Source organism: Pseudochaenichthys georgianus, chromosome 24 (genome assembly GCF_902827115.2).
Source record: "Pseudochaenichthys georgianus chromosome 24, fPseGeo1.2, whole genome shotgun sequence".
Lineage (NCBI taxonomy): Eukaryota > Metazoa > Chordata > Actinopteri > Perciformes > Channichthyidae > Pseudochaenichthys > Pseudochaenichthys georgianus.
The window spans coordinates 23,808,880-23,836,117 of record NC_047526.1 but is presented as its reverse complement, the minus strand read 5'-3'; the positions used below and the strand labels follow the sequence as shown (position 1 = coordinate 23,836,117).

Below are 27,238 nucleotides of genomic sequence, written 5' to 3'. Positions count from 1 at the left end.
TGATGATAACCTGGTACAAAGCAAACAGGCATATTGTTAAAGTTATCTTATCTTAGCTATCTCTTATATTTAGTGGAGGAAAACAATTATGACATCACTTACACAACTCTGGGATTTGTAGTCTTTCTAGTTGTGTATTTTTCATAGTCTTATATTTCAACAGTTTTACTATGAACGACTTACATGGAAATGATTTAAGATTGACAAACATTACTGTGTAATTCGTGGCACAATTCAAACGGGATCGAAAGATACGTTTTCTCTCGCCATTGACTTCAATATATAATTTTTCCGAAATAAGGTCCCATCAGCGCCATATAGATAGAATCAGCGCCATATATATGCTGGATAGAATATCTATATCTGGCGCTGGGTCCCATGAGGTCCACCGGAAAGGGAGGGACTTCGCCTCTCTCCGATTTAAAAAAAACGGTCAACTGTTGGGGTGCATTGTGGGTAATGTAGGCGGTGGGTGGGTGTCCCCTTTTATTTTGGTGAATGTAAGTTAAAGGTTGGGTAGGTAATTCACTTCAGAAACACTTGTTGTTATATTCCATGGAATGCTCTTAACACCCCGATAGCAATGAATAAATTAAAGGCTTTGACAATAAATATATACAAATATTTTATCTGTGGAAACCGTGGCGCTGATTGTAAACTCCCTAAAGCACTAAATGGGCTGGCTCCGGCCTATATAGCCGAACTCCTCCATCGCTACACCCCAGCCAGAGCTTTAAGTTGGGCTGACCAGCTGCTGCTGATAGTGCCCAAGACCAGGCTCAAAACCGAGCATTCGCAGCAGCTGGCCCTAGGCTCCGGAACACTCTGCCCCTCCGTGTGAGGTCGGCCCAGACCCTAGGGTTTTTTAAATCTACACTTAAAACTCACTTCTTCTCTCTGGCCTTCTCGTCTGAGCGGAGCACGACTCCTGACATTTCCGTGTGTGATTTTTTATTTGTGCTGTTGTATTTGTTGTAAAGTGTTTATATGTACAGCACTTTGGCTCGACCAAAAATCGTTTTAAAATGTGCTATATAAATAAGATTTGATTTGACAACAAAAACTTGTTCTGATTTGACTAAAAGTGGGGAATATTCAAAATGTTGTTTATGACTGAATCTCCAGAATCCGTATACATTTAATTTCTTATTATCTTTGTTGCACAATATGATCCAAGACTAGATAGAAAAGAAAACATGCTGCTCTTGTTGTAAACTTACCGAATCAAACCTTTGACCCGCAAGACAGGAAACCTATAGATAACCTCATCAGAGTTGTTCAGTGTATGCAGATACATGTGTTGGTGAACGACCTTCAGCAGGCCCATTAGCACAGACGCTGACCTCATATGATAAAGGAGGGTTGTCAGAAGAGTGGAGTAAGAAGGGGGAAGGAGGTTCTCATTAAATGGAAAGCCTTTCCGGATATGTCATGGTCTCCGCTCCTAAAACTGTAATGCAAGGGGACATGAAAAGGCACAAAGCATGATCTCTCTCTCTCATATATATATATACACACATACACACACACTTAAAAAGGTCAAAGGGGTCAGTAACGTTGACAAAGATATATTCTCAGTGTAACACTTGCCTGCTTGTTTTAATGCTGGGAAATGGGAATTGACTCCATGACTTTGTCAAAATACCACTGCCCTATTGTTTTGTGCTGACCACACACATTGAAATGCAAACCATAATAAGCAATACATCATTCTTATTAAATATGAGCAGATGATACTCAATTTGTGTGAGACATTTGGCCGCACTAGCAGACAGTAAAACTGTAACAATCTATTTTGTAACAAGAGATATCACTACATCAGCTACAGCCTGCAAATCCCTAAGAACTTTGAGAGACATTCCCACAGGACTCAGTTGATACATGGAATACTGCAATTTCGTTTTAAATGCAACAGTAAAATGGTGGGAAGTCGGGTATTTTTCAGGACAGGGTGAGTTGAAGAATGTGGCCCTGAGGGTTGATGGCTGCGTGGGCGAGGGGCTCGCCAAGACACACCAGGGGGCTGACACATTCCCATTTTGTTACAAGCCAGGTTGTTAAAAAGATGGGTAAAAAAGACAGATTTGTGCATAATGATTGCTTGACATGCGTGTCAAACAGAAACAGACTTTTTACTCCAACACAAACTGATATTCTCAAATTCGGGTTGATAAAGATATTTTTCTCCAAAGTTTAGATTGAAAATCCTTGAACTCGACTGCAACATGTCAAATTAACATAAGGTAACTGTCACACAGTGAATCAGACACTGTAAGGGCCCCAGGAGCCAGGGTCGGCGTCATGGGGGGTCATTCGCGGGCCATGCCCCCCCCAAATGAGTCACTGTGCCCCCCCAACGCAGGGTGGGCAAGCCTTGCCACTTTGCCGTTTATTTATTTTGTAATCATATAAGTGAAAGCGTTTCCACTAAAGGTTTTTTGTGTGAAATACATCAGAAATAAAGAATACAAATATAAAACACAGCCTGAGGTGTGCTCACTGCTGCTCTCTGATTGGTGTGTTGCTTGCGACCTTTGTTTTGTTATCATTACGTGGCTGTGTGTTTAGATGAAAGCCCAGTGGCGATCTGTTCATCGGTTACACTGATTATACAGTAAACAAGCCATCGAAAAAATAATATGATATACAGTACAGTACAAGTAGCCTACCTCTGGGTCTCTGTGTTTCATTCAAGCTCGGCTCTGTGTTTGTGTGTGTGGCACGAGTGCATTTTGTGAGTGCGTGAGCGGAATGTTGTTGTTAGCATCTGGTTAGCTAGCTATGCTAACGGATATAAAGAGCTGTTTCTACACCAAGGTGGAGGAGAGTCCTCTCCTGTCAGACTGAGAGGATCGTATAACGTCAGCTCAGTGGTAAGGACTCTCTCAGTGTTTAGATAGTTAACTTTAGTGTAGGTTATCTCAGTGGGTCTCAAACGGTGTGGTCATTTATGTAAACAAGTATTTGCGAGGAATACCTTTATATGATCATTATAGTTATTAAAGAATAAGAGAATAAATAAAAACAGGTATGAAATACTATAGGACAGTAACACAAGAATACAGTTTAAAGGGGAGTGATTAGTAAAATATCCATAAAGAAAAAGTAAATCTGTTTACAGTTCTGTTTCATATGGATGCTCAGAGATCCATAGATCTCTTCACTTTGCTCTCAAAGCGCACCAGATTGATGCATTTCACTTCAATATTTAAAAAAACATCTTCCCGGGGGAGCATGCCCCCTGGACCCCCCTAGAGGAGGTTAGGTCCACCCCCACCTAAAACATGTTCACATGGATAGGATACTAAATACATTTGCACACTTTTAATATGGTGGCCTATGTCCATATGTTTCTGTTTTGGTGGTCGTGCCACAATCGTGCATGTATGCACAAGTCATAGGCGCGCTATACAATAGCACTACACCCTGAACTGTGTGTGAAAGACAATAGACTTTACAGCATGTTTTTTTTAATTGAAGTTGCGTTGGTGTTTGTGTGTTGGTTGTTGAGGGCAGTGTGTGCCCCCCCTTGGTAAATGATTGCCCCCCCATTCGATTTGTTCTAGAGCCGACCCTGCCAGGCGCTCTGAGGCCAGCTGCTGCCTGCTCTGCCTGCTTGGTAATCAAAGCTATTTTCCAGCTACACTTTGAGTTACATTAACACAGGGACCTGTCCTTGGTACTGAAATTAGCCAATCTATTACATAATGAGTGCTAAGAGCACAAACACCTGGAGGCTTCTGCAGATCAAGACAGAAGCTTTACATAAATAACTCCAACATGGCAAAACAGGGATTTTCCAGCACATTACAAAGCAATGACGAAGCCCCCTCCTCATCAACCAGGTCTTCAAATCTGTCATCAGGTTAAAACAAGAGGGCTCAGTCTGACACAAACACACTTAATATGCCGTTGGAGTACTACTGTATAAATGAGAGCATTCCTGCAGGCTTGCCTGTAGTTAAAGTGCCAGACGATGCCTGGTGAACACACAGAATAACAGACCTAGCAGGTGTGGAATGCCAGCTTTGACAGGCACACACATGTAAAACCGTACATGTACAGTATGTCGGCTGCATGTTGTAAACCCCAACACCTCCTAATGACAGATGCTTCACCCTGGGGTGCTGCTGAGGGGGCTGACCGTTGGCTTTCAGTCACGCTTACCTGAAGGAGGAAAGACATCTCAGGTAGAAAAACATGGTAGAAAATGTTTTAATATGTGACTGGAGTGCGAAAGAAAGAGGAAGCTTTTATTTTTTTCTTAACAAAAACAGGTTTGTTTTGGAGCTGTGGTTCACAACAGGAAGAGAGCGCATGAGTTCAAACAACAGATGGCATGAACCACAAGTCAACTGCTGGGTGTGAAAAGACATACATAGTTATGGAGTAAATAAAAGGTTTATTAGAAAGGCACACACATTTTATCTCTGAAGATCTAACCTTGTTTTTAGTCACTGTTGGGGTTCACACTGGTTACAAAACATTTGGCTTAGGGTTTGAACAATGCAACTTTAAACATAGTTTCAGTCACAGCGGCAGTTTAATTGTGACTTGTTTATTCACTCTTTCCCAGGGTAAGTAAAGGGTTCGGACACAGAAACATGTGCCCATTTGAGAATGTCAGAGCAGAGTAACATTCAGCTGTTTGGAGAAGAACCACATGCTGAACATTGTACCTTTATTTAATAAAGTATTAACCTTTAGAGAAAATAGCAGAAAAGCCATTCCACACAGCAATGACCTGGAAAGGCTGTTGTTTAAGTCATTAAAGTCACCAAACTGATATTAAAATGCATCACCCCTGCTTAAACAAAAACAATTAGCACAACAATGTAATACTTGAAAAGTATCCCTCACAATCATTTGAACTGATGAGTCAAACTTGTGTAACTTGTAGTGATTTTTCAAGAGCATATTGGATATTCAGCAGCATCCTGCAGGTTAAGACAAAAGAGGTTACATAATGGAATTGTGTGCGTTCATCAGAATTGTAGTAAATAAATACACAAACTCTGCCTATTTCAAGTCAAAAACGTATGACATGCGTCAAAAACAAGGCACTGTTATAAGACATTTGAGTAAAAGTTCCCAAAAGAAGACAATGAGTTGAAAACGGCATAAAAGCAAAAGCATAAAAATAAAACATAAAATTCACTTAATATGGCTGTATGAGGTCATCTTCGGCATGTCAAACAGATGTGCAAATACAGCATTAAGCTAAAGCTTCAGTAATCTTTTCCACCAGAAAATAGAGGGCAAAGAAAGCACTTCCTGTCAAAGATGGAGGGCATAGATGAGTCTGATGGTGCACGCGTGGAGCAGGGGATCACGAGTACAGAGCAGGAACCTGGACAAAAAAACAAAACAGAATGATGATCTAAAGAGTGTATAAGTGAGAGTATCCTCACAGACTGGAGTCTCGGCACTGAGTGAATGAGGTAGTAAACTAAATACTCCAGGGAGGAAATAAAGTCTAGCAATAGAGACAATGACTGCTCGTAAAATATTTATAATGACACAATGGATGATCCTTCAAAAAGGCTGGGACGGTTTATGGAACATTTTATGTTGATGTGCAATAGAGGATACCTGAGACAACATCTATCTTTGAAGAGCGCTTCAGAAGAGCCCAGTGATCTCCTCTGTGACCGGGTCAAGGTCGATGTCGTAGAAACAAGGTCGGGTTGGCAGGCCCGGCATGGTGCTCATCTGAGGACACAATACAAGCAGAGACAGGGAACTTAACTGGAGGGAACTAAGACATAAGAAGCAATATCATATAATACAATAGTGCAATACAAATAGTGCAGGTAAACTGTTTACATGTAAATAGAATTAGATTTATTAAAAAAATCATGACGGTTAAGATGAAGATGTAATCCTTTATCTTGTAAAACCGTGTGATTTTTTAAATGTGGCTTTCATTTCAGGTGTTTGGGTCCAATCAAATATGGTACAAAAATACTTGCAATGCTAGATTGGCTGCCCTAGCCAAATGTTTTCCCATTTAAAGTATTTTACTTTTAAAGCACACAAAAAAACACTCTACTTATCTTTAAAGAAATAATTACACATTTTTCCAGATCTTTCTTGAATAAAAGTGAAAAAGTGTCCCCTGTGAATTTATGTTTAGCCTTGAGTTCTTATCGTAGAGACACACGCTATGTGGGAGACAATGCAGCTGCACTGAAATATGCTTTACACACACACATGCAAACTGTAAGCAGTTTATTTATGAAAAATATAAATATACCTATACATCTCAAATAAATGATAACAAAAGATGACATGAAAGAATACACCACATTATTTCTTCTATCTGCTGAATGAAGGGACCTCCCTGATGATCAAGTACTTGCAGATGGTTTATATTTTTGTCTCATCAAAATGTCAGTGACATCAGAACAATATAAGAACGTTAAGATTACTATCAAGATAATAACTGTAACCTCATATTAAAGCCTTTGCCACAACACAGCTGTTTTAAACCCAAAGACAATACGCCCTGCCTTGGTATGAAACGTTGCAGAGACAGAGAGGATCACCCCCTACAGGTTCAATAACTAGAATCTAGAGTCATTAACTCTGGGCAGACAGAGGATCAATGTGTAGACAACCTCTACTTTAGCAGTGATGAATTGAGACAATGGTGGCTTTGTTTTAACTGTCTTCAAAATATAGATAACAAAAGGGGAAAACTCTCAGATACAAGACAACGTTTGAAGGCCATATCCAAAATCATACTGGGGATAATGACTATCAAACTGCTCGAGGACGGGGGTCAGACAAAACTCCTGAGTTTCAAGAATCACATTGAGATTAATTGGATAGATAATAAGCTAAAAGAAGCTGCATTTTTATGTAAATTAGCGTAAGAAAATAAAGGTACTTTTAGATGTGTGTGTGTGTGTGTTTGTATATGATCATGAGTGTTACTATTACCAGCTGATAGCTCACTTCTATCAGGGGGGGCGATGTAGTACAGTCAGCGAGACCAGAGTTAACAGCCTAATTGCCTGAGCTTTTTTAGTTTGGTTTGGGTGCCGAAACTAATTTGAATCTTAAGTTTCCAATCAATAAATGAGTTGCCGTAGTGTCTGTGGTATGACAGATGAAAAGAAAAAATCGGTACAATTCACATGCAAGCTAAAAAAGGTAATTATCTTGCTCATTAAACAGGGAGCAACATTCTTTGCGTGCCTCCTTCCCTCTGACCCAGGGCCACTTTTATGGGCCCATTAGTGGACATAAGACAGGAGGAAGTGACCAGCCAATTTCCTGTCTGAGGAAACTGCATGTAAACCAAGGGACAGAATGAGGAGTGCATGCTTACATAATCCCACAGAGCGGATGCCAACGGCTCCCTCTTATTGTTGGCTGGTCTGATATCAACAGTGACCGCCACAGTTTCCCGACTCTGCTCTGGGTCACGACCATCAATACAGCTTTAACTAAAGATGACTCAGACTAAAACAGCATTAAAGGAATTCAATATCAATGCGTCACCCTTTATTCTAATGGACACATTAGGAACAATGACGGCAGAGGGATTACTTTACTTTCTCCCCCTGATCAATTCCTTAGTGACGTCACGCAGCAGTGTTTGGATGTTGTGATGTTACAACTAAAAGAAAAGTAAAGTAATCCCTCTGCCATCAGGTCCCTGGTCTTTGAAATAAAATGAACTTACATTTTCCCACACAATGCCATGTGACTCACTGTTGAAGCACATTATACGGTTTGGCATGAAACACTCCAAGGTTAAGCAGTATCACTAAACTGCATCAGAAGATGTGTTTTTTCTTCCTGAATAGTCATGATGTACAAGCATGTGTATATCACAAGATAGAAGGATAAGTACAAAAAAAAGCTACATCTACAGATTTTCTTTCTATTAATATCGCTGTGTTTTGTTCAAAAATTAAATGGCAGGGCCATACAAATGTCCGATAAGACAATAAAATGACTAACTATAATACCATAATTGTTTCCTATATTGTAAATGTATTTAATGGATCAAAGTAAAAATCATTGCTTTATTGTTAATAACAAACGGGAGGTAGGCCATGCTGGTTGTAGTTCACACTGCTAAAGAGGACCTCTGTCCACAGAGTGAGCTACTATTACCATCAAATGTGGTGAGAAAGCATGACAATGCACCCGTCTTGCCATCATAAATAACAAAGCAGAGCTGCAATAAAGAAATATCTACCATCGCCCATCACCAAGACGCCACTGTTTCAGTTGGACTATACCTCTCAGAGGAAGAAATGACATTCTAAACTCGCAAAAAGAAAACTAAAAAAATAAGTGCTTTGAAATCATTTGATGCCCAAACTTCTCTCAGCTTTCTGGTCCTCAGTATCAGGCTGCACATTTAAATATCAAAAGATGCTAAATGTGAAGACTAACTGCCAAGGTTTGAAAGCAACAAAGGATGAGCTGTTCTGCTGCTCCTCTCCAGCCTGAGAACAAGTTGGCACTCGCAAAAACACACAACACTCCGTGGCTAAAGTTGGAAACTCCACTCAGCCAAATCAGTCCCTCCATTATGCCCAAACACAATGCTTCTTTGTCGGGGGGAAACCCTGGAGGAGACAATGTAGCTGGATATCTACCCCCCACTGATTCTGGAGGAGAGCCTCGGTCAACAACAGGCACAGAAGGGGATTGAGGGGGATTATAAAATCGTACCATTTAAAATTAATGGAGCGTTAGAAGGAGATCAATGTTAAAATAATGGCAAGCGTGCGAGTAAACATTTAATAAACCGGGTCATTGATGCTTCTAATGTTGGGCTGTAAGTTCATCCAATGACTCTTGTCAAAATGGATGAACATAATTACCTGGTGACTAGACAGGTGGAGTTACATTGATGAGATCGAAGAGTTCACGGCTGCAGTTTGAACTCTCACCTGAGAGTGAATTGCTTCCCAGAGGGAGCACTTTGAACTTCACAGAGACAAGTCTGAGTGTTGTTTAGGGCTCAGGTTAAGTGTGACTACATAAATATTAACTACCAGAAAAAAATATATCAATACAACCGCAGTGTCATGTTACATCTCTACATTAGTTTTACTGTAACTGAAGTAAGACTGCAGTTGAAGAGCTGCCTGGATTTACTGAGCTAGCTGGTCTTTGGGTCATTAAACTCACCACATAAATGAAGGTCTACTTTCATCCTATGTGTGCTTTCTCTCTTAGATGTTATCACAGCGCTTTAGCCGATTTACATCTTGTCAATTATTAACCAATCCTGGAATATCCAGCCATAGAGGGGGGGTTTCTATAAATCTGCAGTGGGGCAGCTCTAACGGGATATGAACTCTAAAGAGATCTATTGTTCTGCTAGCGACCCCTCCCTCACATATCTGGAGAATGACATCAGCCCCTTCCTGATTCTTCACCCTGTAAAGACCCCTAACCCCCTCAAACTCTCCCTCTTCTCTCACGCTAACCGCTTCAGGAGTTTGGCTGGTGAGATTTTTCCACTTTTTGGAGTCTCTAATGACTTCAGAGTTTAGTAATTAAAAGAAAAAAACATATTATGAAGAAGCACAATTATGTTTAGGTTTTCTTTTTAATAAAAAGGAAGATAATACACTTTTTATTTGATGTAATGAGATGATTGCTTCAAGTTCATGTGACAGTATGCAGATGCTCACACGCTAGCCTCTGTTCTTGCTTTACTTTCACCCGCTACATTTCCTCCTAATGGGTCTCTTTCAACGTCTTTTCAAAAAATCTGAAATATTACCCTCTAGCGATACTGTAAAGGACAGGAAAATTGAATAACCTTGACGTTTTAACCCAAACAAAAGTTCAAATTGTCATTGGCTGGAGAATCTCTTTGGATCAGTCTGGTAGACGGAGGCTAAGCCAATGAGTTCAAAGAGCATTTTGGAGACTTCCTTTGGGTGAGGAGTCGCAGTTCAAGGGTTGTCAACGTGCCAGCGGCTCCGCGGGCCACAGCAGATCAAAGGCAAGGGTTTGGAGACTGGACAGACACTGCCATACCTTCCCCAGCATGCCCGGCGTTTGACACCTCAACCTCAGTGTATCAAAGTCCATCCCTCAGGGCACGCTGGTGAAACAGCAGGAGGCAAAACGCTCAGGAAGCTGCTTCCTTCCTGCCTGGCCTATCATCGGCAAAGAGGCTCCAGCTAGCCCAGCTCACCTCTAACCAGCTCAGTAATAAGGTCATCAGGAAAACAAGAGGATGAAGTATGACGAGAAATGTTTATTGCACCTGCATGATCCCATGTGGGGAGATGGTCGCAGAGCCGTCTGGAGTCATGAACATAACTACTAGCTCTCTGGAGACACTTAAGAAGTAATCAAGACAAACATTTTTGAAGTCCGGGCACTTTAAGACCAGGCTCCCAAGACAACTGATTTGAACACACATCCGTTTATTTACGACGCTCATCAGTCAAAACTAATTCTATCATAAGACTTCTCAAAGATAATCTGTAATGCACCAATACAACAATCTTTGGTTCAAAGACAAAATGCATATAAATCTTTGAGGGTAAACATGCCCAACTTGTTTCAGATTTGACTTAATTATTGGAAGATGATCACGTTTGAGTTGATATGTTGAACTTGATGCAAACGGCTGCTTATTTGCCCAACCTGAAGTTACGTAGAAATGTAATCATTCATTTTCCTGCGGGCATATTTTCTACTAAGACTTTTAAAATGCCATTTTGAATGGAATTTAAGAAAACTCTGTCTCAGTGAGCTATAAGTCACTCAGGCTGAAGTCAACATTAGCATACTGCTCTGAGCTGTTGCACTATACCGTTACGTACCGTTCCCACTAGTGGGTAAATGAAACCAGCCCCAATGCTAGCACGAACATCTCGGATTGGCAAAACGAATCCAGTGGGTACGCCCTTCTTGTTAGGCATGTGGGACAGGGACAGGTGAGTCTTGGCCATGCAGATGGGCAATGAACCATATCCCTAAATATAGGATGGAGGAAACAAGATTGGTTAATATGTCTTCATGTGTATAAGTTATAAAGACACAAAAAGACAGAAGGAGGTGAGCAGCCGACAATGGGAAAGTCAGTGCTTATAATGATCTCACCTGTTGATTGTAGTAATCAATTTTAGCCTTGGCCTCTGGAGTCAGCTCTATGTCATCAGCTCCGTACACTTTTTGGGCAATTGTCCTGATCTTCTCCACTATTGGCATCTAAGGGGGAAACATTGCATGAGAAGCAGGTGGAAACAACATGTGCACTCAAAAGGAAGTAATCAAGCAAATTAGATTTGTGAGTACACGTCCGTGTGACGTCAGGGTTAACCAGGGCTACACAGTGCAAATGAAATAATTGAACATGTTTGACTTTTACTGTGCGTCTCATACTAGACACTGCATTCCTTTGTTAGCTTCATCGAGGCGGATATGTTTTCGGTTCAGTCCGTTTGTTTTTCAGAAAAAACTATTGACACAATTTTCATGAAAATGTGTGGTAGGGTATAGCATGGCCACGGCAGAACACATTACAATTTGGAGAGGATATGGCAAAAACATAAAATATTTCTTTATTCAATTTGTGATATTTGGCCGTTGCGTAGGTCTGCAAAAGTTGAGTTACTTTCTAGTTTTTCATCTTTCTCTGCAGTCCCTGATTCTGGTAGCAGCATCATTCACAGCTTGCTTATAGTTACTTTACCTGGGTTTGTGAGCTTCACTATACAGAATGATGTACATTACAGTATGTGCAGAGTTTTGTTTTTCAGTTATGTTGTGCTCAAATTATATCTCAGTTTCACACAAGCATAGTTTATGACATCGAGAGCAGTTTGGTTGCAAATCCTGGTCCAATGTGCAACTAAATCAAGTGTGATGTGGAGACTTGAAGCCTAGAGTGCACATAAACTGAAAAACAGACTTTTTTGTGATTTTCCCTCTACAGTATCTGCTCTCACCTCTGTGTTGTACAGGAACTGGAAGTCGCTGGTTCTGCTGGCAGCCTCATGGACAGCCTTGGCGAGCTGGATGGAGCCGCGGCCGCCCTGCGCCCAGTGGTGACACGGCACAGCTTCAGATGCTCCACACTCTTTTGCTATCTCACACACAAGGTCAATCTCTGCCTGGGTGTCCGTCCTACAGGATCACCAGAGGAAACATTGTAAGCAGTGCTTGTTTGTAATGGTGACAAATTACATATTGAGATTAAGATACATATTAAAGTTACAAAATTGTGCTTTTGTGTGCTCAGGGAATGTGCAGACTATCCTATTACTGCTCCTTAGTGGTGGGTAAAGAACAGAAACCAGTACTCAAGTAGTTGTATTATTCAAAGAGAAGTATTTTTACTTCAAGTTATATTGACTCATGTGAAATTAAAAAATAAAGAGTTTAAATGTACCTCTTAAAAAAGTCTTATCTAATCTGCCAGTCAATTGGTGGTGTAAACTCAGCTAAATCGTAAACATTTTTTAAAAGTAGTGAGTATCCCAAAGTAACTGGAGTAGTAGTTAATATATTTTATTACAGATGTACTTGAGTAAGAATAAAAAAACGAATCCTGCAAATCAACTACATGAAACACTTTACTACCACTACTTCACGATCCATTTCTATGCATATATTGAAAGGTTGGTGACTTGTATTAGCTTATAATTTTGTGAATGTGTGTGTCTGCATGCATCTTACTTGAAGACATTGAGCGCCACCACGACCGGCACCCCAAACAGGTGAGCTATCTGGATCTGCTTCCTGAGATTGCTGCGGCATCCGCCTGCAACCAGACTCAGATTCTAGAGGAGAAAAAGACAGAAGGAGGTCAAAAGGTCAACGCTTTATCATTGTATTTAAACTGCTTGTTGGTCGTTCACGGCATAACGTGGACTACCCCCTCCCACTCTGGAAATACCCTAATAGAATAAAACGGGTAGTATCCTACTGTGGGCAGTTAGTCATGTATCATTCTTACATTGTATACTACCATGTGCAGGAGGCCAGTTACTACAGAGCACATTAATAGCATATTGTGCAGCCAGATACTCCCAAGTTCGGCCACAGTAATCCAATCATGCACTGTGTGTGTGTGTGTGCCTGTGTGTGCACGTGTGTGTGCATGCAGCCCCTGGCTCAGAGCAGAAAGGCCATGAAGGTCCCATAAATTAATTTCCCTGGCTCTGTTTTCCCCCAGTACTTCTGGTTCTTGTTACAGGCTTCAGAATTAACTTATACTGCTTCATTATTTACTCAGCTGAACCTGGCCAGTGATATTAGCCAGATATGAGCTCCAACCCACACTAACACACACTCATACACAGGAAGAATCCCACCTCCACTTTGCAAAAAAACACGAACCCGGAAACCCAAAGCAAAGGTTGTATTTGTGCTGTTGATCAAATAAGTGCTCTTAACCATGTTAGTGGGGGATGTATGTATGCTTGTAGGCTGGGAATCAAATGTCTGAGAGAATACAGCTGATCTCTGTAAGATCTCTATATATGTGTGGAATGATGGCTTATTTCCCTTGGCTAATGCTACACACACACCTAGCCTAAAGGATTTGATAGGTGATATGAAATATTGTGTGTATTGACTGTGTTGCACCAATATGTCGTGAGTCACCTCCATGCAAGTCATCCCGATCTTTTCTTTCTTTAAAGTCACGATGGGAATGTCAAGCGCATGATCTCGTGTCAGTCAAAAACACACAGTCACAGAAACAGCGTGATGTTATTGAGCACATGATTGTTCTATAATGGGAGCCTTGCATTAGCCGATGACGTTTGAAGGATTTACATTTCCTCAGAACATCCTGACCGTTACCACTAAATGTAATAAAACAAGCTCAGTTCATTACTTAACTTGACTTTAAGTTGATGTCATTATGTTTCCTTTCTTACTCCTTTTGGTTACAGTGGCTATTTTAATGTGTATATGTGTGTGGATTTATGCTTATTCGCTCATACCTCATCAATGTACTCTTTAGCAAGAGGTGCGCCTGCAGACACCTGTAAACACACAAAGAAAACAAATAAACACACACTTCAGTATTATCTCACATTCTTCAGTGCGCTATTATATATAGCATTTAGTTTAGTTTTTTGGCCATATTTATTTAACCACATGATGGAGTATTTCCATCCATCCATCTTCTCCCGCTTATCCGTGGTCGGGTCGCGGGGGTAGCAGTTCCAGCAGAGAGCCCCAAACTTTCTTTTCCCTGGCGACATCAACCAGCTCTGACTGGGGGATCCCAAGGCGCTCCCAGGCCAGCGAAGAGATATAATCCCTCCACCTGGTCCTAGGTCTACCCCTTGGTCTCTTCCCAGCTGGACGTGCCTGGAACACCTCCCTAGGGAGGCGCCCAGGTGGCATCCTAACTAGGTGCCCGAACCACCTCAACTGGCTTCTTTCGACGCGAAGGAGGAGCGGCTCAACTCCGAGTCCCTCCCTGATGACCGAACTTCTCACCTTATCTCTAAGGGAGACACCAGCCACCCGGCGGAGGAAACCCATCTCGGCCGCTTGTATCCGCGATCTCGTTCTTTCGGTCATGACCCATCCTTCATGACCATAGGTGAGGGTAGGAACGAAAATGGCCCGGTAGACAGAGAGCTTTGCCTTCTGACTCAGCTCCCTTTTCGTCACAACGGTGCGGTAAAGCGACTGCAATACCGCTCCCGCTGCTCCGATTCTCCGGCCCATCTCACGCTCCATTGTTCCCTCACTCGAGAACAAGACCCCGAGATACTTGAACTCCTTCACTTGGGGTAAGGACTCATTCCCTACTTGGAGTGGACAGTCCATCGGTTTCCTGCTGAGAACCATGGCCTCAGATTTGGAGGTGCTGATCCTCATCCCAGCCGCTTCACACTCGGTTGCGAACCGATCCAGTGAGTGCTGAAGGTCGCAGACCGATGAAGCCATCAGAACCACATCATCTGCAAAAAGCAGTGGTGCAATCCTTACTCCACCGAACTGCAGACCCCCCCCCCCACGACTACGCCTCGAAATCCGATCCATGTATATTACAAACAGGATTGGTGACAAAGCGCAGCCCTGGCGGAGGCCAACCCTCACCGGAAATGGGTCCGACTTACTGCCGAGGACCCGGACACAGCTCTCGCTTTGGGAGTACAGAGATTGGATGGCCCTGAGTAGAGACCCCCTCACCCCATACTCCCGCAGCACCTCCCACAGTAACTCCCTGGGAACCCGGTCATACGCCTTCTCCAAGTCTACAAAACACATGTAGACCGGATAAGCGTACTCCCAGGCCCCCTCCAGGATCCTTGCGAGAGTAAAAAGCTGATCCGTCGTTCCACGACCAGGACGGAATCCGCATTGTTCCTCCTCAATCTGAGGTTCGACAATCGGCCTGACCCTCCTTTCAAGTACCTTGGAGTAAACTTTCCCGGGGAGGCTGAGTAGTGTGATGCCTCTGTAATTGGCACACACCCTCTGATCCCCCTTTTTGAAAAGGGGGACCACCACCCCGGTCTGCCACTCCTTCGGCACTGTTTCCGACTTCCACGCAACGTTGATGAGACGTGTCAACCATGACAGTCCCTCAACACCCAGAGCCTTCAGCATTTCCGGGCGGATCTCATCCACCCCCGGGGCTTTGCCACTGTGGAGTTGTTTAACGACCTCAGTGACCTCCCACCGGGAGATTGGTGTTGATCCCCCGTCATACTCCAGCTCTGCCTCTAACATAGAGGGCGGAGTTGTCGGGTTCAGGAGTTCCTCAAAGTGTTCCTTCCAACGCCCCAACACTCCATCAGTTGAGGTCAACAACGTCCCATCCTTACTGTACACAGCTTGGATGGTTCCCTGCTTCCCCCTCCTGAGGTGTCGGACAGTTTTCCAGAACAACTTTGGTGCCGCCCGAAAGTCCTTCTCCATGTCTTCTCCAAACTTCTCCCACACCCGCTGCTTTGCCTCGGCCACGGATGAGGCTGCTGCCCTTCGGGCCTGTCGGTACCTTGCAACTGCCTCGGGAGTCCCCCGGGATAACAAATCCCTGAAGGCCTCCTTCTTCAGTCGGACGGCTTCCCTGACCACCGGTGTCCACCAGGAGGTTCGAGGGTTACCGCCCCTTGAGGCACCTAGGACCTTGAGACCACAGCTCCCCACCGCGGCTTCGGCAATAGAGGCTTTGAACACCGACCACTCTGGTTCAATGTCCCCAACCTCCACAGGAATGCCCGAAAAGCTCCGCCGGAGGTGTGAGTTGAAGGCCTCCTGAACTTGGGCCTCCTCCAGACGTTCCCAGTTCACCCGAACTACACGTTTGGGCTTACCAGGTCTATCCAGAGGCTTCCCCCGCCACTCGACCCAACTCACCACCAGATGGTGATCAGTTGACAACTCCGCCCCTCTCTTTACCCGAGTGTCCAAAACATACGGCCTCAGGTCCGATGATACGATAACGAAATCGATCATGGACCTTCTGCCTAGGGTGCTCTGGTACCACGTACACTTATGAGCATCCTTATGTTCGAACATGGTGTTTGTTATGGCCAATCCATGACTAGCACAGAAGTCCAGTAACAAACCACCACTCCGGTTCAGATCAGGGGGGCCGTTCCTCCCAATCACGCCCCTCCAAGTGTCTCCATCATTGCCCACATGTGCGTTGAAGTCTCCCAGCAAGACTAAGGAGTCCCCTTCAGGAGCCCCATACAGGACTCTTTCCAGGGTCTCCAAGAAGGCCGAATACTCTGAACTGCTGTTGGGTGCATAAGCACACACAACAGTCAGAGTTTTCCCCCCCATAACCCGCAGGCGTAGGGAGGCGACCCTCTCGTCCACTGGGGTAAACTCCAACAACGAAGCACCTAACCGGGGACTTGTGAGTATCCCCACACCCGCCCGGCGCCTCACACCTTGAGCAACTCCGGAGAAGAATAGAGTCCAACCCCTATCCAGAAGTAAGGTTCCAGAGCCGACGCTGTGCGTAGAGGTGAGCCCAACCAGATCCAACTGGTACCGCTCCACCTCCCGCACAAGCTCCGGCTCCTTCCCCCCCAGAGAGGTGACGTTCCACGTCCCCAAAGCCAGCTTCTGCCGCCCGGGTCTGGTCCGTCGAGACCCTCCGCTTTCACTGCCACCCTTCTGGCAGCGCACCCGACCCCATCGATGTTTCCCGTAGGTGGTGGGCCCGCGGGACGGAGAAGCGGAGGTGTTGCCCACGTTGCCTTTTCGGGCTGGGCCCGGCCGGGCTCCGTGGCAAGCCCGGCCACCAGACGCTCGCCGACGAGTCCTCCTTCTGGGCCTGGCTCCAGAAGGGGACCCCGGGCTTCCTCCGGGCCGGGTATCCTCACTTCTTGTTGTTTCTTTCATGAGGTCTTTTGAACCAATCTTAGTCTGGCCCCTTGCCTGAGACCAATTTGCCATGGGAGACCCTACCAGGAACACAAGGTTCCAGACAACACAGCCCCCAGGTTCATCAGGGCACACAAACCTCTCTACCACGGTAAGGTGCTGGTTCTTCAGAGAGGATGGAGTATTTATTCATTAAAAAGGACACTTTTTGTATAAACTAGTTTACTTATCAATTTCTACTGAGTTACAGTTTTTAACCATCCAGCAGCTTTTATCATGACCACTCAAAGCACATTTTCATTGACGTCGGGTGATTAACAGTGTGATATTCTAGTTCAGGCTTTTGAAAACAACTATGCCTTCAATTGTTTAATTGTACAACATCTGTTGAGAAAATGTATGGGAGAAAGACAGGCTGCATTCCACATTATGAAAGTCTCAGGCAGCATTATGGACTGAAAATATACAGACATCTGGTGGAATTAAATTACAGTGCGTTATGTAAACTTACATTTGGGCCACCGCCATGCATCTTTAATGCTCGGACTGTTGCAACCAGCACCACCGCATTTGGCCTCAGCCCTGAAGCCCGACACTTGATGTTAAAAAACTTCTCCATCCCGATGTCTGCTCCAAAACCAGCTTCTGTCACTGTGAGGGAACAGATTTCAAAAGATTAACATTTCTAACTAAGTTTACTGGGTTTAAATACGATTATGTTCAGCATACAAAAGGGAGGTAAACAGTGTGTACTCTTTAGGTGAAGAATTTGCCAAGTTAATCCTGCACATGAATTAAAAAGGTTGTTGAGGGTTATGGTGATATGTTACATATGCTGATCTCATCTGTCTACATTTACTCATTCAGTATCCTCTCTATCTCTTTGTTTAATGTAATTATGTTTTAACGACATTTATCTTCAAACCAACTTTATATTCACAGCTGGGTTCAGGCAGACATCTTTAAAGAATCATGGGAAAAAGAGGGAGTCCGACTGTGTTTCTGTCTGAACAGCAACACCGAGCTGAGTAATGTATTCACAGTGAGGTTCCCTAAAGACGGAGCGCCTCTGATATGGACGTCCCTACACACAGGCCTCTTGAACAGGATCCAAGCAAAGCAAATAGTCCACCTGGAGTGAAGGCCTTGTTAAGATAAGGTTTCCTGTTACTTATTGTGTGTTGTGTGTGGCACCATTGTACTGGAACACTTGCTGGCGGGCTCAAGCTAGAGTTAAGGTTGATTTCACGCCTTTCTTGTGTATCGAGGGTTTAACGACTTCTGGTGTATTTGAACCATAGGAGGGAGAAAAAAGCTGCACATATAACGGCAAACAGGTCGACCTCCAGATCTGCTTTTTAGTGTTCTCTGGGCGGTTTATTTTTTTATGAAAAGAAAGGCAACATTTTCATGTGATGTCTAGACTAATTTGTCAATGTGACCCTTTGTTACCAACTTACATTTGTGACACCTAAACCATCAATAGAACTTTATGTTGATGTTTAACTAACACAAAAAGTATACATTAAGTGTGTTTTAACCCTTAGTTTTCAATAAAACACGCTTAAACAGTCCATTTCATAACCATAACAACAATTCTCAGCAAGAAAAACAAAGCACTATAACTGTATCAACTGTTGTTTGTTCCTAAACAAAATACTACATTTAAAGTGATTCGTTGGAGAAAATGTGTTATGCTTCGTCATTTAAAATCAGCTTTCTTTAAGGAATATGGCAAAAAAAAAAAAAGCGTGACTCCCTCCGTGTACGGCAAGAAAACAGTGAAAATGTTCTATTTGAAAGGCTAAACAAATATTGGTTGAAGCAGTATTTGTCCTAGTATTCTTTTCTTAGTTTGTCTAGAGTTACTGGAAACGTTTGAATTACACAAGCAGCCAAAAGCGGAATTATAGTGCAGATACGACAACTTTATATAACTGATACACGTGAGACATGTATGCTGTCCAACCAATGATCTGTGTGTGGGCAGCCTGTGTATTGGACACAATTACCATCAGCGAACCCTCATATCATTTAATTCAATTTGAAAGATATTAATGCAATTAGACTCGGAAGCATATCAGGTTATCAATTCAATGAATGTTGTTTTAAATGTGTTTGTGCATTTGCAAAGAACATTAGATCTTTACAGTAAATTGTGCAACTTTATATAGTTTACATAAAGATTCCAGTAAGAAATGACTTATTCACTGTAGCTTAAAGTGCGTGTGGCTGACGCTTATTAAAAGACCTTCTCTTTGAGGTTTTAGTGAGTGTTTCAAATAAGGAATGCGTCACTCTGCATGCTCTTTGGAGTTGTCTGCATTAGTACTTAGAGTATGATTTATTTCACCAAAGATGCAAGAGTAAAACAACTCAAGTAAGGATGCTAGCAGAGAGGTGGGAAGAGAGAAAATAAGTGGGAAGTGACAAGAAGCAGATATAAAAACTCCACTGTACAACACACTGGCCCTTTAACAGTTTCTGGGAATATAAATGACATTGTTGACGTTACGCAGAAATTGTAGTTTGGGTGGCCTTGGCTGCATCATCTCCATCGCCAAAAAGCCTTTCTAAGTAAAGAGCAACAAATAAAGCCTAAAGGGATGAGAACAAGAATGTAAATACATTTATTTGGCTACAAATTGGCCACTGACGGAGCGTATTGTTCCCGTCAGCCCAACACTAGAGCTCTGGCTTTTATACTAAACTAAACCAGATTTCCAATAAAGCTCACATTCCTAAGTTTATGATTTGTGTATATTTCCATAAAACTGAGAACAAGAGTATGCAGAGAAAAAAAAATTGGGGTGGGGGAATAGTGAAAACAAAGGCTATGAGTATGTAATGACAGTAAGTATGACAGGCTTTCCACTACAACAGTGCACCAGGCAGGAGATTGACCCCAGAGGATGTCATGAGGAAACACTTACAAGCTTCCTGTTCTGCGGGGCAACCTTGAACTGACCGAGAGCAGGTGGGGACGAAGAGGTCGGTGTTGTTGTGAGTGAAGAGGAAGCTGGATGGTGTTACCACAGTCATAGCATTGGTATCAGCACCCGTGCCAAAAAACACTTGCAGAAAGGACTGGAAAGTAGGCTAACACAACCATCTATTTCCTGCTTGGGGTTAGATTTATTTTGCTTAGTTGTGCTGGAAAAAAAGGTGGTATTTTCATTGTTGAATAATGTGGTCTTCTTTAATATGTAATAAAACAAAGATATTAAAGTTACAATGACATACAACAAATCAAAATAGCAAATATGTATTGGAAGAGGCCCATTTTCTCTACGTAACAATTGTTTCTTATTAATTATCCCAACAACAAACTAATCAATTACTTTTAAATTCACATCATTATACTATGTGAGGAATGTATTTATCGTGTATCTGTTTGCATATGAAGTCCTGATTCTGATTCACTAATCATGCTTAAATGCACATTATAAACACAAATCTAAGATGAAGAAGTTAAGGACAATTTGACTAACTTAAATAACCAAATTAATCGGAGTGAATATCTTAAAAGACAAGATAAAACAATGGCAATGGTGTAATGTTGAGATGGTTTTTAAAATGTGGGTGTAGAGCTTGAAATATTTGACATGCTGAACATATCATCATCATATCTCACGGACCACCGGGGTTTAGGGAGGCTCTGCGGTTTGGGAAATCTTACAGTAAGTCAGTGTCAGAGGGTTATCTGCGTTCAATACTCCAGACTGTTAATGATGCAGGAATCCTTCAAATCTAGCAAGTGAAATCCACCAGCGACCCCTCTACTGGCAGCATTTCTCCATTTTAAGTCCAGATTCCAAAGTGACAGGAAAAAAAACACAATAATACAGAGCGTGATGAAGCATGGCCACGAGTATGTTGAGACACACCCCAACTACCCTCAGTGAGTTCACAGAGAGTTTATGTACTTCCTTCCTTATTTTAAATCAGGTTTGAGGATTTATACATTTGAGAACGTTTTTAATTGGTGATATCGGGTTATTTAAATGACATGTAAGAAAGATGATATGGCAAACTTGATGGCAATTGCTTATTCACACGTCCAACAGAATTGGAGCAGCATACACATTTATTTGGAGTTATGTTCCTGGCCTTGTGGTTTATATAAGTCATCAATACAAGTTTACTCTACTGTTAGGTCTGTTTTGGTCCCTACAAACTTCGACTATGTTCTGCAGTCAGTAGTTACGTTTTCTACAAATGGCAGCCTGCTGTGCCAGAAACAAGTTTGTCGAGACCAGTTAGAGTTAACCAAACAAATGAACTGCAGACAAAGAAGTAACGTTGTAATTCTACTACAGTTTACAGACTATACTTGTTTTATTTGGAGTTGCCTTTATTATGCAAGTTTTTTGTGCAATGATAAATCACTACTGAACATGTGAGTGTGCTTTCCATTGCCCCTCTCAAAAGTGATTTAGCTAAATCCTGTTTGACTTTGTCATCATGTTTCAAGATCTTAACCGTTACTTTGATGTGTACAATGTTCTCAAAACCAATAAAAACTAAGACCATTACTAAGAAATAAGGACCCAAGCTGTAAATTCTCTAATTTTATCATCAAGTGAGAGGATAAATCTGTTTTGTATTACCTAGTTTTCTAAATCGGAATATAAATCCAGTTTATAACCTTAAACTTGATCATACCACTAGATAACACCTTGGTAAAAAAACAAAGAGCTGACTTGTTGTTCAAGACTTTGTGCAGAATTATACATTTTCTTAACTTTGCTGTGGTGTTATTTTCAGTGCTGCCAGTTAAAAAAGGCATCAGGGAAAGAGCCTGAGCGGAAAGAGGGGGGTACATGCATCCCAGCTGCAGAGGGAGGAAGAGGAGGGAGGTGGAGTTCCTGGCATACCTGAGAGTCAGGTAGCAAACACACAGACGGGGAAGGGAGGGAACGAGACGAACAGATGGAGAACGAGCGGGGTGGAGAGGTGGATGGAATAAAACCTGCTCCAGTGTTGTGAAACCCAACACTCTGCTCACGCTGCATCTGCCCAGCTCACAGGTGACAGCCTGTGTAAATGTTGTGTATTACCCTTCTCCTTTTACCCGTTATTGCTCCTACATAGAAAACCTTTCCCAAATACACATAAATATAAGCTTTGATGAGCTTTGCACGTCCATCAAATTCACCTGACAAATTTCACACATATTTCTGCAGCCAAAGTAAAGGAGGACGGAAAGCGAGCAGCAGGAGAGATAGACAGATAAAAATGGAAATATTCAAGTATGCTTTGACGTTGAAGGGATTAGTGTGGTTTACTCTAAAGCATTCCAGGGGCTCTTAAGATTATCAATCAGCTTCCTTCCTCTCCGGTGTGTTTTTTTTACGCAATCTCTCCGACTGTTTCCGAGAAAGTTGCGCAGTGGCAAGACACCAGGGCAGCACACTAAGTCAGTTCGAACAGAGCCAGAACTAAGATGAATGTAGGCCAAAGGTTGCAGCAGCGGGGGAGCAAGTTGAAGTTCATGACTGGAGAAAATTGTAAATTATAATTTAAGCTACCCTGCTAGGGAAGCTTAAGCATTAAATTCCACATCTGGCGCTTCTAGACTCTACAGTTAACATCTTGTTGTCTGTCATCCCCACAGGTTTTGTGGGTGTGCATCTGCTTTAGCTTGTGTGTGTGTGAGATCTGTATCTCGTGAACGGTGAGTTCTTACCCACAAAGCCGTCTCGACCGACCAACTTCAAAGCCAGCTTGTCTGCCAGCACCGAGGAGTTGCCATGGGCGATGTTGGCAAAGGGCCCAGCATGGACAAACACTGGCGTACCCTGCAACAATTAGAGGGGCTCAAAACATGCAGGAGGAGTTGAGAAAACATTGAAAACAGGAACTCACTCTAAAAACTTTAAATAAGGACTTTCCCGTTCTTTCATTCTAAATTCAACATCTTTGAGAAGCTTATTGAAGTGTGGTTGCACTTAGGCTGGCAGCATGTTTGTCTAAACAGTCAACACAAGTTAAGAGGTGCTCGACTGGCATGGCAGCCTGACTGTGGGCCAAGCTTCCTTCCCCTGCTGATTTTAGGATTACTCCCTTAAGACTAGACACACACAAACTAAAGGTTGCTGCCTCTTTCAGACACTCAGACTAGTACAGTAACTTTCAGCGAGACAGTGCAACATGCAATACACTTCATGATCATGTTATATGCCCACTAAGTTCTGATAATAAATGCAATAGGTCACATTTTTTGAAGTAGAACTCTGACTTTAAGACCTCACAGTCTAAATGTTAATTTCTCTGTAAACTTTAGATACCAGTTCTCTATCAGAAACCACCCATGCAAGTAACATACATTTAAAATAGCCACAATATGTATACAGTATAAATGGAATAATGACTTTAATATAAATAATGAAATTAAATGGTTTAGAGCAGCGGTTCCCAACCTTTTTCAACTAAGGGTCCACTTAAGAATCTAAAACATTATCGCGGCCCACATTCAACCATAAACAATACGGAGGCTAAATAAAGTTCTGATTGGTCAAATCAGAACATGTGACACGTTGTTAATCCAGTAGAACAGACCACTGTCAAGAACTGTAATGGCGTTCCTAAGGAGGATCAAGAAAGAGAAGGTAAAACATTTATTAAAAATGTAAATGTTTCCACACAAATCATAATGTTTTGCAAATTATTTGGCGGCAAATATTGAATTTACATTTACACCCTTTAATATGTTATTTGGGCTTTTAGATGAAGACCGCACACAGTTAATAAATTAAATAAACAACTATTCTTCTGGCTAAAATACATATTTTTAAAAGTCAATCAAGGAGTAATCTTAATTTAAGGTGTTTGAAGAGTAGATTAAAAATACAATTTCTTTTTGAGAAAATTATTGCCACAAAAGATCAAAGGGTGGCTCAACACGCCATGAAATGGGAAATAATTAGCTTTAACGAAGAGTGGGATCAAAGGAACAATAAATATGCTCGCTATGTTGTGTTTTTGGAGGTTTTTGGAGGTCAACCTATTTTTGTTTGTGAAATGTTGAAGTGATCCTACTGACTGCATCTTTATTTCTCCTGTTTTTGTCTGAGATTGGAATGTCATCTCCTATATGTTATTGTTATGTCCATGTTTGTGTTTTTAGCCTGTACAAAAAAATAAATAATAATTTGGTGGCCCACTTGCAATGCCTTTGCGGACCACTAGGGTTGGGAACCGCTGGTTTAGAGACTTCACAGAAATGTTCTCAAAATGGATGGATGGATATTCATAGCATGATATTTTCACCACAATGTTTTGCGAGTGTGCCGTTATCTCTTTGGGTTTGTTGTGTTTTCACAACATTAATGTGTTACCTTGGATTTAAGATTTTGTATCCATTAAAGCCATTTGCATTCAAGTGTTTAAAAGAATAACAAAACTACCGTCTAAAAAGGAGAACTATCTAAGAGTGTTCATGACAACACATATAAATACCTCAATATTTGTTTACAATAGCAAATAAGGGTATATTCTTCTTAGCTTAGTTGAAACTCTGCCACTACAGGCTAAAGCTCAAAGCCGCTGTCAGCTTACAAAAGCAAACCTGAGCTGAAATGCTTAAGGGGACAAACTCTGTAACTTAGAGAAGGCAACAAAGAATACGCATACAGAGAAAAGGTCGACTGCAACACATCACAATCCTTCCGCTGCACTCATGACCGACTTTAAAAAAGGAAATTACTAAGAAAACTAGTCAAGAAGAAAACTGGGGAAAGGCAATTGACCTACACTACACTGCATGTGAATTCCTTGAGAGGGAGGAAAAAGCTTTTGTTTGCATACCTCTCCCACTGCCAGCATAAACAGCCTCCCCTCGGAGGAGTAAATCAGCCATTTAACAACGCTCTGACAAACACTGTCTGTTCCTCTATGTAATGTAGTAGTATAAATTACAGCTGCATTAAACTGCATTAAGACAAAGAAAGAGTACATGGATACATGATTCACATAAGAAGAAAAAGTATAAAGCAACATTTTTGTACCTATCGTGTCGAAACATATTTCTTTGTTTATACCAATGGAAAGACAACACACCTCATACATAGCGTGGATTTCCATGTGTGTTTATAACTCCTGAACTTTTAACTTGACCCAGTAGACTTTCTACGTAAGTCCATGAAGGAAATAGTATCTGGCAATGAATAAGCCACTACAGGGTAATGAAAGGGAAAAGCAATGAGAAGCAGAGTGCGTCCCCTCTTCAGCTGATGGACAAGAGGATTAGAAAGACTAGGGAAATGAACAAAAACAGGAAGATGGAGATCATGTCCTGGTTTCCTCTTTGTGAGCATCTCTTGTACTGTCCACTACGCCAGCTGCAGCCCAGTGCTACACTAACAAAACATTCCCAAGCTTATTTTCAGACGGCACAGGGATGCAAACCTAAGAGCAGTCCCATGTCTGATTGTCTGATATGCTCTACTGCTTCTCCCCAGGAAAGATGCATGTGGTCGTTTCGGCACGCCACGTAGACAGGATGTTTGAAAAACGCAAAGGATGACTGAGGCCCGCTTAATACACACGTACGCAAAGAGTGAGATAAAAGACTATTTTTCTCTTGTGCTATGTTTCCTCTAAACCCCATCTGAAATAACACATGTGTCTAACACACACACACCAGCTTCCATATGCCAACTCTATTCTCATGTGTGCATCTGTATTCAACACAAACAATGACAAGCGAAGAGGGCATAAAAGGGCACAGGCGGTCAAGCTGGATGGAAAGTTCTCACGGAGCTCAGAGGCCCTGACAGTCCCGATACCAGCTCCCTGACCAGAATGACAGGAAACCCACACAGGAAACGGTTTCACACAACAGGACCGCAATGCTTCCTCCAAAAAAACATAGAGTAACCAAATCTCTGCTTCATGCACCACTCCGCCCCCTCTGCACCCCCTGAAAACACAGTCTGTGTTTATCCTCCCCACCCAGTAGCCAGTTTACCAAGCTTTCTGTTCAGAACAAACAGACGAAAAATAGCCAGGCAACAAAAACAAAAAGCCGTTAGCAAACAGCATGACTGCTAACATTGTTAACTTTAATGACATAAATCAATCCATCAGGAAAATACACTCGGCTCGTTCAGAAAAACCTTTGGCCCACAGCTCAGTGACTTAGACTGTAGTTAGAAAATTGTAAGTCGAGAGCTTTAACATCAAAGATAAAGCAGATGCCTTTGTCTAGATGAAAAGACTCTTACACACTGCCAAGGCACCAGAATAAGACGGTAAGTACTGCAGCATCACATTTAAAAAGAAGAAAGTCTCATTTCAAGGACAAATAAGGATTTTTTTTATTTTTCAGTGTTAAAGCTGGCCTGTTGGCTTGTCTTACCCATGTCGTGAAGAAAATGTATACTATTGAGACCAATAATGGCAAATCAACTATAAATAATTCTGATTAAATGTATATACTCGTAGAATAATTTAAATGACAAATATGTTTATAATACATTTGTATTCAATTTATTGATTCCAACTGTCTGGATTTTTCAACAACAAAAAAAAGTTTTTAAATCCAACTATATGAGATAGATAAATAGGAAATGTAGTAAAAATGTCAATGTTAATAAAAGCATTGGTGTGTTCCATCCCAGTACACTCCTATCATTTAGTTTGCAGCTAAAACATGTTTACGAGTGCAGCACCTCTTCAATAAATACAAGATGATCTTCTTAAAAAAATGAATGTATCTTCTATGAACTTGGTACTTCTTTCAAGTGGGCTTCTGCTGTAACGGAGAGGCCAAAGATTCATTCTAGATGTCTGGTTTGTTATCGGCTCATTCAATCCTTTAAACCTCTAAACTAAACTTCCTCTCCATTTTTCCATCCATCACCTTAAGGGTTGGACTTGTTTCTCTTGCTAAGGGTCAGCTTAGTCTTAGTGTGTACATCATGAA

General features: G+C 42.1%; 1 protein-coding gene across 1 annotated transcript in view; it reads right to left on the bottom strand.

Moving 5' to 3' along the window:
- Positions 1-4,239: 4,239 nt before the first annotated feature.
- Positions 4,240-27,238, bottom strand: part of mthfd1l (methylenetetrahydrofolate dehydrogenase (NADP+ dependent) 1 like) — a 39,417-nt gene continuing 16,418 nt past the window's right edge. The window contains exons 21-29 of the mRNA XM_034076047.2: positions 23,000-23,111; positions 17,822-17,961; positions 13,950-13,991; positions 12,676-12,779; positions 11,946-12,123; positions 11,098-11,205; positions 10,818-10,970; positions 5,593-5,712; positions 4,240-5,350 (exon numbers count right to left, since the gene is read on the bottom strand). Of these exons, the coding sequence (XP_033931938.1) occupies positions 5,623-5,712; positions 10,818-10,970; positions 11,098-11,205; positions 11,946-12,123; positions 12,676-12,779; positions 13,950-13,991; positions 17,822-17,961; positions 23,000-23,111 (927 nt within the window). The 3' untranslated portion in view covers positions 4,240-5,350; positions 5,593-5,622. The remainder of the gene's footprint in view (positions 5,351-5,592; positions 5,713-10,817; positions 10,971-11,097; positions 11,206-11,945; positions 12,124-12,675; positions 12,780-13,949; positions 13,992-17,821; positions 17,962-22,999; positions 23,112-27,238) is intronic.